At 44.6% G+C, this 11,761-nt stretch overlaps 1 protein-coding gene across 1 annotated transcript; it reads left to right on the plus strand.

The window, feature by feature from the left end:
• Positions 1–868: 868 nt before the first annotated feature.
• On the plus strand, positions 869–10,746 carry LOC116554063 (deleted in malignant brain tumors 1 protein-like). The gene is made up of 6 exons (XM_032281909.1): positions 869–1,175; positions 2,708–3,019; positions 4,462–4,494; positions 5,008–5,183; positions 7,536–7,918; positions 10,301–10,746. The coding sequence occupies exons 1-6, from the start codon at positions 1,160–1,162 to the stop codon at positions 10,590–10,592; spliced, it is 1,212 nt and encodes a 403-aa protein (XP_032137800.1). The 5' UTR covers positions 869–1,159; the 3' UTR covers positions 10,593–10,746.
• The last annotated feature ends 1,015 nt before the right edge of the window (positions 10,747–11,761 follow it).

Raw genomic sequence — 11,761 nt, forward strand, 5'->3', positions numbered from 1 at the left:
AGAGATACAACTTATCTGATACATTGTAGATGTTCAAAATGAGAGCTGTCAATGTCCCTCCCAAAATGCCAACTTCTCATACTCCAGTTCATGCCTGAAAGTGTAAATCCACAAGATAAATGCACGGGGTGGATTTCTATTGCATATCACTAATGAAACAGGCTTATTTTCATACACTTCTAGTCTACAGTGTAAAATTTCAGTGAAGCCAAATTTTAATGCTTTCTTTTCAAAGAGAATTTTTTTTTTTTTTGGCAGCCGCAGATCTAATTTCAACCAAAGTGACACCATCAACTGGTAATGATCGTATGCCTGCTGCTAGATTAATGCTTCATTTTATTGTTTACACTACCATATTCTTTCATAAACTCCATTGTTAATTTTTCTACTGGGATTTCCTCTGTATATGTTACTGTGGAATTACATCTCTCAGATGTGGCTTTTCTCTTATCTAAAAATATTTCTGAGGAAACTCACTTGATTTTCTTGGCTTCATTTTCAACCCCTATAAAACTATTTTCTACAAAATATAATTTTTAAATTCTTCCTTGCAAAATTCAGTATATTTATAAAGCTTCTTTTCTGACCATTTAATTCATTATTTTATATCTGGAAAATAAACAGGATACAGCACTACTTACTACTTTTTTTTTTCCCCAAGACAGGGTCTTGCTCTGTTCCCATGGCTGGAGTGCAGTGGTGCAATCACAGCCCACTGCAGCCTTGATCTCTTGTGCTCAAGTGATCCTCCCACCTTCGCCTCCCGAGTAGCTAAGACTGCAGGTGTGCACCACCATACAGCTAATTTTTTAAATTTTTTATAGATGCTGGATCTCACCATGTCACCCAGGCTGATCCTGAACTCCTAGGCTCAAGTGATTCTCCCACCTCAGCCTCCCAAAGTGCTGGGATTACAGGTGAGCAAACTGTAATTTAGTACATTTTGGCGGCAAGAAATACATTTTGATGGCAAGAAAATAAAACTTAACGGATAATATTTCTGCACCCAAACCAGAGTAGGAACTTAAACAATGTATTAGTATCTGAAATTAGAGCAAATGTTTGGTTCTTTTTCAGCTTTGTGTATGAATATGAATACACAGTTTTAAAGTTTTTTTTTTTTTTCTTATTTACAGTGAAAATTTCAGCTGATGAAAAGATGGCCCCTGTACTTGGTAATTTATGTTTGTTTCTGAACACTAAAATGATCATAACTCTATTAATACTGTTAGGATTACATTTCTTTTTCATTTAACTTCCTTACTCTTTACAGGAAAATTTTATGAGCTTGTAGGTGTATGTGTGCAGACACAGGTGTGTGTGTGGATACACGTGCACTTTGTGGGTTGGGATCCCAAAATTCACTTTCCAAAACCTTACCCAGAAGACATTTACTCTTATTCATAGTTCAAACAAGGATGGTTATCTTCCTTCCAATATTACAGCAATAAATAAGATGAGGAGAGGGCAACCAGCATGCTGCAGCCACAGAGAAACAGAAGCCCGTGGTGTTTAACATTCACTAAGCACCTTCTATGTGCCAAAGAGAGCAGAAAATTGAAAGATGCAGTCACAACATACCAATATAAAAAACAAATCATTCTACACATGTCTGTGGGCATGACACCACCAACATAATATAGATTTTATTTTTTATTGTTTTTATTTTTTAAATCAACATTTTTGAAGTATAATCTGTAAACATAGTGCATGCATCTATGAGTTTTGTCTAACCAACACAACTGTCCACCACCACCATCAAGATAGACAACATTTCCATCACTGCAGAAAGTTCCCTCATGCCCTGTCTCAGTAAATCTCTCCCACCTTCCCCAGGCCACCACTGCTGTGCCTTCCATCACTGCAGAATAGGTTTGCTTTTTTCAGAATGTCATATAAGTGGAATCAAATAACATGTGATCTCTTGTTTCTAACTTCTTTCATTTAAAATGTTTTTGAGATTAATAAAGGAACAAATGTATTGGTCATTTGTTACTTTTTACTGCTTAGTAATATTCCACTGTGTGCCTATGCCATGATTTACCCTCTCTCCTGTGGATGGGCACCTGCATTGTTTCTGGATTTGGGCTACTGTGGATGCTTCTGCTACCTCCAGATCTTTCTGTGGGCATGGACATTTGTTCATCTTGAGTAAATGCCAAGTGGAAGAGCTATGTTGTATAATATGGTTTTTAGAGTGAACATACGAGCTCTTACTCATCCAGAGTAAAAGTTATTTCACTGGATACATGTTTGATGAGTCAAGGCAGTGCTTCATTTTAGAACAACTGTCTCCTAAAGATTTGAAAGTGTTTTCTGGTTTTTGTTTTGCCTGTTTGCTTTGTTTTTTGGGGTGTTTTAATTTTTGTTTACAGATTAAGTTCTTAGGTGGAAAACTAGGCTTGCACACAGGGCCATTCCTGAGGGCTTCAGATAATGAAGGCTTTACTGTATGAGAGAAAGTGTGTGTGTGTGTGTGTGTGTGTGTGTGTGCGCGCGCGCGTGTGTGTGCAACAAAACCAGAAACAGGTCATATTGCAAATAGCAGTGGCACCAAGGGGCGTGTGTGTGTGTGTGTGTGTGTGTGTGTGTGTGTGTTAGAGAACAACAAAAGCAGAAACAGTTCGTATTGCAAATAGCAAGTGGCACCCTGCGATGCAGTCCAGGATGGAAACCTGACCACCTGACCGTTTCTCTCGCCATGCAGAGCCGCCCCTGCGTCTGGCGGGCGCGCGGAGCCGCTGCGAGGGCCGGGTGGAGCTGCAGCACCAGGGCGTGTGGGGCACGGTGTGTGACGACCACTGGAACATCAGGAACGCCCGCGTGGTGTGCCGCCTCCTGGGCTGCGGCCGCGCTCTGGGTGCCCCGGGCCGCGGCCGCTTTGGCCAGGGCACTGGGCCCATCCTGCTGGACGACGTGCGCTGCGCCGGCAACGAGGATGCGCTGGAGCACTGCGCCCACTCGGGCTGGGGCCGGCACAACTGCCAGCACCGTGAGGACGCGGGCGTGGTGTGCGCAGGTACCACGACACCTGCCCACCCTGCCTCTTCTCACCTCACATTCCTAGAGTCAAAGTTCACCATCCTGCGGAAGTCAAGTGTGGCCGCTGTCCCAGATCCTAGGCCACTGAGGGCATGGTGGTTGTGTACCCTTGGTGGTAAACATTTTAATCATCCAGGCTTAGGGGCGAGCGCACTCATCACTTTTGTGATGCCTGTTCAGCGCAGTATTGGTTCTGAAATACAGCTAAACGGTGATGGGAAAAAGGAAGAAGAGGCGGTGTAACAAAATGACTAAGGCAGTCGAACTTGCTGCTGTTTGTCTACAGTTTGTCCAGTCCCTCTGTCCATCTCAGAGGAGGGCTTCAAGAGCACAATTCTGGGTGGAACTCCTCCTCCCCTGGACCCAACCCTCAGAAGTTAGAGAGACACCGCATGGGCGGCCCGGGCTCCTCTGATGTCCCTTTCGTCCAAGATTTGGCCTATACCTTTCCTGGAATGCATTTTACCACCCACCTTCTGCCTGGCCATTCTGACTTTCAGAGTTTGACTTCCCTCTGTATGGAGCAGTGCTTCTTTACATGTGTCCTAAACTTACCCTAAATCTCAAGGAGTTACGGAATTCTAAGATTTGAAACACAGATATGAGCTCACCTGGTCTATTCCATTCTTAGTTTTTTACGGGTAAATCAAAGGAAGTGTTGCCATTGCTTTTGCCTTTGCAGGTGTTGCCTTGTTTTGCATAGACATGGGACCCAAATAGAAAAGCTGTCAGAGCCCCCTGAAGGCAGACATGAATCACACCAAGCCAAGGAGTATGAGTGTGTGCTAGGGTCATGGAGCCCTCACTTCCAGATCCTTGTTTTGATCATGTCAGTTCCTAGCTCCAGTTATTCCTGATGCTGTCGGGGGGCTGATTCTAAATGACAATCCATTTTCCATTCTTGGATTATATGCCAAGTGGGTCCTTTGGTCAGTCACTGAGGGGTTCAGTGAACCTGGCTGGCCATGCTTTCTGGGCTGGGTGTTGGCCCTGGGTACTGTCCAGCCTTGCTTCAGAGGTATAGAAGCCTTTGATATCTGCGAATTACATTTTTCCCAGCTTGAGGCCCCAAGCATGTCATGTGCTTGGGAAAGGACACCAGTCAGTGTTTATACACGGGATAGCATTACGACCTTAGAAGCCATGTGTCTACTATTCTCTCACTCCAGTAAATCTTGGAATTGATGATACATGTATTCTCAACTCTACTTGATAAATGCTAGGCTCCAGCTTCATCAGGAGGCCCTGGGTCCTCCTTTCCTTTGCATGCCCTGGAATATTCTCACGCCACTGTACCCCAGCTTTAGTAGTGAAATCAAATGAGCCCATTCCCCTGCACTTCATGTCTATTACCAGCTGCATCCTCCTCTTGCAGTGTTCCAACACAGTTGACATTTGTTTTCGTCCTTCTCTCACCAGGTCCAGCTGACTCTCTTGTGCCTAAGGACAATGGTAAAGTCTTCTCCCCTCTAGGATCTGAGGCTAAGGATGCTGATGGGGGAGCTAAGAAAGCAGCCTAGTAAGAGAGAAAGAACAGGCTGTGAGCGGTACCCGCTTCTGTGTTCCCACTGAAGTCTCTGGATTTCCACCCACTCTCTGGGTTTTAGGAGGTTGGGAAGAAGCCCCTTTGCACCCAGGCTCCCTTTTTCCAACTTACCTCTATACAAAGACCCAGATAGATGGTGTTCAGGCACAGAGTTCTCAACATGAGAAATGAGCTGTGCACGGAACACGGGCTATGGTTAGGATTCCCCATGGGTGTGGCATGACCTCAAAGCCTTCTTGGAAAAGGGTAGGTAGAAGTAAAATTAATTAAAGTCAAGTCAAAAGTTGGGTGTGAGGAGAGCTGAGCCAGCCCCAGCTTATGGCAGTTTTATAAAGTAAAGGTATACCCGTACCCAAGACCTGCAAGGCCAGTGTACCAGTTTCTCTTTGTGAGGGTTTCTCCATCTTCCCCTCCTGCAGCCCAGCTATCCTGCTTGCCTCACCTCTTCCAAGCTGTCATTGACCGAGGCTATCTCCGGAGGCTGGGCTACTCCTCCTGGGACATCCACTTAAATGATGAGCTATGTCGTCCCCAAGTCATGGGGCGCTACCTGATCTTCAATATTCCCTATGGCCACTGTGGCACCATCCAGCAGGTAGGACACTTCCCAGGTGGTGCTTCCCTTCTGTGGATTATGCCAGGGTGAAAAGTTTGGGAAATTCAACCACCTATTTAAAAACTATGTAAGGACACAGGGAAAGTGCAAGCCATAACTTTATGTCTGAGTTTGGTAAGATAGAGAGTAGCTCATTAGTTTGTGTGAAACTTTCCTTCCTTTGGGGAATTTAGGATACACAGTAACAAGTGTTGAGTGCTGATGGGTGGATGGATGTGTGGATGGATGGATGGATGGATGATATAGTCTTTTCACTCTAGAGGCAATGCATTTTCCACACATGGCTCTTGATTGAGCATTGGTGCACACCTACCATGTGCAAACTATGATGACAGGCATGTGAGAAGACAGATTGTCCACTTGCCTATCTGACTGCTAGGTTTCTAAGTAGTTAAGTACATTCCATGATCAAGAAAGCAAACGTTTAGGACATTTATGAATAATGACATATAAATGTTTATTTAATTTTCTTTGACCGCCGGTTTATTTCACAAAACAATGGCATTGAAGTTAAGGAAACAAGTACACCAGAGACAGGGAGGGTGTATAACCACAGAATTTTTTTTTTTTTTTTTTAGACGGAGTTTCGCTTTTGTTACCCAGGCTGGAGTGCAATGGCACGATCTCGGCTCACTGCAACATCCGCCTCCTGGGTTCAAGCAATTCTCCTGCCTCAGTCTCCCGGGTAGCTGGGACTACAGGCGTGTGCCACCACGCCCAGCTAATTTTTGTATTTTTAGTAAAGTCGGTGTTCTTATCCTTTTTGCTTTGAAAATTATACTTTTTACCTCAGAGGTTCCTGCCCCGGGATCCATACCTTCTGTGTCTGTGAAGTGGGCGCCCCCAGGGAAGCTTCTGGGCCATCAGGGAAGACCCTGCACATGTTTTCTCTGTCCTTGCTGGCTCAGCTTTCCCTGAAAACCCCATGAGCTGACCAGGGTGCTGGGGCCAGAAGTCAGTAGGGTCAGGGAGCACTGAGAAGGAAAACACTGCTGCACAGAGGTCCTGTATTCGATTTCAGAGTCAGTGGATGAGTTCCTTTAGGTGCTGGGGACACAGCAGCCACAAGACTGAGAGGGTTCCTGCTCCACGGCTCTTACGTTCACGAAATGGGGGACGGGATCAGACCAAACACACAACCAGAGTTCTTTTTACACCAAAAGAAGTTAAGAAGACAGGAAAATAAGGGAGGATTAAAAAGTCATTTGGAGTGGATGAGAAGCTGTGTTGAATAGGCTGGTGGCTGAGAAGCTGAGCCTGCCCTGGGCTGGGGCAGCCAGGCAGAGGACGTGGGGATCAGCCAGGGCTGAGGTCCCGAGGCAGCTGCAGCCTTGGGGCTTGGAGGAAGAGACTGGAGACAAGAAGGCCCAAGATCAGAGTGGAAGTGGGGGGCAGGACCATGTGGGTGAGGAATTTGACTTTTATTATAAGTTGGGCATTCTCAAGGAGGGTAATATCACCCTTATGGGTAGGGGGGATATTGATATTCGCTCTTATAGGAGTTAGATAGGTAGATAGAGATATCTTTCTGGCTCAAGCCAAGATAAACAGCCAGTATATAAACTGTATCTTGTATTACAATTCATAGTCAGGGTTTGAGAGAGGGCAGGATGAGTAAGATGTCTACAGAAGTTCCTCAATGGGGCCATGGTGGAAAAAAGGTTGAGAAACGTTGGCCTAAGCTGACAGGGCAGTTCTCAGAGGTTCCAGGCAGAAGGTCACAAGATCTGAGTCCCACAGGCTGAGGCTTCCTTGAGCAAATGTTCCCAGGCAGGTTGAGCCTCTAGGCATCTACACAGGGCATGAGAGGCAGGGACGCCTGCCTGTCGGCCACAGCACAAACTTACCTCCTGCAAGTCACGTTGGATTTCAAGGCTGGGAGTGGAGTTCAGCAGGGCCAGACCCACAGCTCACATGGAGCCAGTGCTGGTCTGGAGTCAAGGGCAGGGGAGAGATGAAAGAGAGGACAAGAGCCCCAGGGATGGGGGTGGGGGTGGCCTTCGGGAGCCTGCAGGAATGGAGCTTGTGGAGGAACTCAGCAGACAGCTGCGCCTGCCACCCCAGCTCACAGCTAGCACAACAGCTTGGCCCTTACAGGATGGAAGGGGCAGTCCAGACTTGCCCACTGGGGGCTCCCTGCATGCACCTTATATGGCATGTCACCCCTTTCAGGTGTTAAGTACCACAGAGGTCTGGCCCTGAGAGGTCCTCCCTCCAGCAAGTCAGCAAGCTGGTGCCAAGTGGGGTGGGAATGAGAGGTCTCAGCTCACAGAGGCAGGTGCTTGTCAGGAGCCAAAAGTGCTGCCCACAACTCTTCTCTCATCCTCACAGGAGCACCTTGGCTCCCTCAGCTACTCCAACTCCATCAGAGGCCGGACATGGGGCCACCCTGACCGAGTCATTGTGCGGCACAAGGTCCCCGAGCTGAAGTTCACCTGCAGGGTGGACGGCCCAGCCACAGTTGAAATCATTCATGGGGATGACACCCTGATGGAGGGTGCTGGCTACACCGTGTCCATATCCTTCCTCCAGTCCCCCAAGTCCCAGCATGTGGGAGGCGTGGCGCCCTACTATGCCAGCCAGAGGAAAGAGGTCTTCCTCCAAGCCACCCTCCACAGCCCCGATCCCAGCCTGATGCTCTTCGTGGATACTTGTGTGGCTTCTCCAGATCCCCATGATTTTACAACCATCAAGTATGATTTGATCCGGCAGGGGTAAGGAAGATGGAAGGTCCTCTGGGGTGGACTATTATATTCACCTAGCATGCCTTTAGGGAATCTGTGTCTTCTCAACTGGTATTCCTACATTAGAAATTTGTGCAAAGAGTCCTCACTATGTCTCAGAGGCAGAGTGGGGGCCCTCACCATCCTCTGATCCCAGTTGAGGACAAATGGTAACAGGCAAGCAGTTATAGACAGCTTCCCTTAATTCCCCACAGTCTTGGGGAGGGCCCTGGTGGCCCTGGGTGGGCTCTGCTGCATCACCCCACCCTCTCATGTCCATGCCTCCTTCGCTTCTAGTCGTATGACTTCAATGGACTCCCCATTCATGGGGCAGGCCCGGGACATTGGCCTACACTGATGAACTAATGGGTTATCCCAAACTGAGATCTTAATTATACTTGTGAGATTTAGTCTGGCTCCTTTGGTTAACCAAAAGATTTGTCAAGTTAGAACTTTGGCCAATTGCTTGCCATTATAGCTCTCTTGTCCCCTAACAAGGGCAAAGTACAGTTGGCAATAAATCTGAAAACAACAAAAATCCATCACTTACTACTCAATGGCAGCTTTAGAGTGGTGAGAACCACAGCAGCCTGAAGACCATGGAGAGCACTGTGGTGCCCATCTCCAAAAGCCAGGGGAGGGACAGGACACAGCACCTTCCACAGGCAGTGTGAGCCATGGTGTGAGAGGTGCACAGAGGTGGCACTAAACTGCATTGAGCTACAGAGTGAGAAAGCTCTTCCCTTTCAACCCCCCTTATAAATCTATCACCCAAGAGGCTCAGTTTGGTGCCAGAATTTAACAACTGACACTTTTTTTCTCCTGTTTGCTTCAGTCTTAATTTGTTCCTCTTTCTCTAGTTTTCAAAGCTTAGTCTATAGATTTTAGATATTTCTTCTTTTCTAACATGTATTTTATAAATTTCCCTCTAAGCACTGCTTTAACTGCATTCCACAAATTTTTGATAACTTGTTTATTCATTTTCACTTAGTCCAAAATGTTTTTTTAATTTCGCTTGAGATTTCTTTGACCCATCATTACTTAGAAGTGTGTTGTTTAATTTCCAAGCATTTGAGAATTTTCTTGGAATTGTTCTGTCATTAATTTTGAGTTTAATTCCACTGTGATCTGATAATGTATTTTGTGTTATTTCTGTTCTTTTAAATGTGTTAAGGTGTCTTTTATAGCCCAGAATGTGGCCTGTTCTGATTAATATTAATATTCCATGTGGACTCGAGAGTGTGTGTCCTGCTGTTGCTGGATGGAGCGCTCTATAAATGTCAATTGGATGTGGTGGATTCAGAGTGTTGCTTAGGTCATCTGTATCCTCACTGAGTTTCTTCCTGCTGGATCTGTCAACTACTATTGGAGGCGTTTTGAAGTATCCAACTATTATAGTGGATTTGTTGATTTTCTTTGCATTTCTATCAGTTTTTGTTTCATGTATTTTGTCTCATGTATTTTGTCTCAATGTATTTTGTCCCAAAATACATTGAGACAAAACTGTGTTATGTGCTTACACATGAAAAATTATTGTGTCTTCTTGGAGGACCAACCACTTTCTTGTTAGATAATACCCCTCTTGCTACCTGATAATTACCATGCTCTGAAGTTTGTTTTTTTCTGAAATTAATGTAGCTACTCCACCTTTCTTTTGATTAGTATTTGCATGGTATATCTTTCTTCATTCCTTTACTTTTAACTTGTCTGTGTCTTTATGTTTAAAGTGGGTTTCTCGTAGACAATAAATAGTTGGGACTTGTTTTTTAATCTACTCTGTCTCTAAATTGGTATATTTAGACCATTCATATTTAAAGTGATTCTCGACATCGTTGGATTAAAATCTATCATCTCGGTAACTGTTTTCTATTAGTTGCATTTGTTCTTTGTCTCCTCACACTCCTTTTGCTGCCTTCTCTGGTTTTAATTGAACATTTTATATGACTCATTTTATCTCATCTTATTGCATCAGTTCTTTTCTTAATTTTTTTTTTTGTTGTGGTTTCCCTGGAGTTTACAGATTTACATTTTTAAATTAAGATTTCCTTCAAATAAAACCACTGACACTTTTAATCTCTCTTTGCACAAAATAGAATAGGCCTTTTGAAGGCAAGCGTTTTACCTAGAATTAAATTACTTTGTTTTGTTTTTATTGTGTTTATTTTCTAGTTCCTTTCCATTTATGGCCAGGAATAGTGGTTTTTCCACTCATAGTAGTGTTAAAAAGTTTATTTATGAAAGAAAGAGTGGGTAGTGGGAAGAACTCCATTTGCAATTCAGAGGTCTGGGTCAATGCCTGATTATCTGGGTTACAGTGAACTCATATCATGCTTTAAGTTAATCATTTTGTCCTGGGGTTTTTCTCCCCATCAGGTGCATCAAAGACAATACCTACGTCAACCTCCACCCCCGCCAGAAGAACATGGCTCAATTCAAGTTCAACGCCTTCAGCTTTCTTGACAGCTATGATGTAGTATATTTACAGTGTAAGGTTGCAGTGTGCAGAGTGGGGGACTATGCCTCTCGCTGCTCCCAGGGCTGTGCAGGGCAGAGTAGGAGAGGTACAGGCCCTGTGGAGTCCAAGGAAGAGCAGACTGAGCATTTCCAAATGGTGGGGCCACTGGAGATCCACAAAGCCACTGCTCAGAAGGAGACTCTTCAGTGATTCATGTGAATCTGTAGAAAGCAAAGTCTATTCCTGTTCAATAATGTTTGAAAAATCAGAAGTTATCCATGTAGAGACAGGTCAAAGAAATAGCCAGAAGGGATTGCTTCTCTAAGGTTCGTTACTAAGTAAATCTTCTCTGATTACTAAACTTATAAGGCAATTACTCTTTGCTGGCTACAAACGTTGCATTTTCTAATTCTTTACTCTTAAGAACTTGATCATTGTCTTAAAGTGTACAAAATGTTACAATGAGCAGGGTTATCTCTCTATACCCCATTTCCAATTTAAAGATTATTTTTTGAAGTTGACTGTTTAATCATCAGATGCTATTAAGTGGATCTCTGTTTTTGTCCTCTGATGGTATGAGAAATTATTTTCAGCTCTTGGCAAGAGTCTTATGAAAAATAAACTGTCACGAAACCACTACTCATTTTTTAAAACTCTAACTGGTCAGTTGAATCAAACATGTCATTTACTTATCACAACAAGCTTTAATCATTTTGTTTCAATGGGAATAAATTGGGCCTAGGCTTTGTGGCGTTTGGATTGTAGCTTGCAAATGAAAGGCTAAAATGAAATCACAGGAGCCACATGTCTGCTGTCTGAGCTGCTAATGGCAGGGCAGGTAAGCTCCAAAGTGGAGCTTAGCCTGCAAGGGTTCTTTGCTTTGCCCAGGAAAGAATTCAAGGGCAGACTGGAGGTAGAAGAAAACAGTTTTATCAAAGAGGCAACATTATAGCTCCAGCAGGGTTATAGTTCCATGACTGCTCCTGCAAAGCAGGGCTACCCCGTAGGTGAAGAGTAGCAGCTTGGGGCGGTTTTGCAGTCATATTAATATTTATACTCACTTTTAATAGCATGCAGATTAAGGGTTGGTTTATGCAGAAATTTCTAGGGAAGGAGTAGTAACTTTTGAGTCATTGGGTCATTGCCATGGGAAAAGGCAGTAACTCCCAGGTGCTGCCATGGCAACAGTAAATTAACATGGCACACTGGTGGGCATGCTTGATTGAAAGCTGCTTCCACCCCAGCTCTGCTTTACTTAGTCCTCAATTTGTTCCAGTGCCTGAGCTCCACCCCTGGAGTTGAATGCCACCTCCTACTTCACCACTAGGTGTTTGTGTGGCCATGTTCTGAATCCGTTTCCCAAATCCTCACAGCATTTG

Source organism: Sapajus apella, unplaced genomic scaffold, assembly GCF_009761245.1.
Source record: "Sapajus apella isolate SASKATOON/1434 unplaced genomic scaffold, GSC_monkey_1.0 scaffold13, whole genome shotgun sequence".
Classification (NCBI taxonomy): Eukaryota; Metazoa; Chordata; class Mammalia; order Primates; family Cebidae; genus Sapajus; species Sapajus apella.

Excerpts from the sequence above, each read along its gene's own strand:
- LOC116554063 (XM_032281909.1), top strand. Across the intron at positions 4,495-5,007 it reads TCTTGTGCCTAAGGACAATG|CCCAGCTATCCTGCTTGCCT; the intron begins GTAAAGTCTTCT and ends CCCCTCCTGCAG. Across the intron at positions 5,184-7,535 it reads ACTGTGGCACCATCCAGCAG|GAGCACCTTGGCTCCCTCAG; the intron begins GTAGGACACTTC and ends TCATCCTCACAG.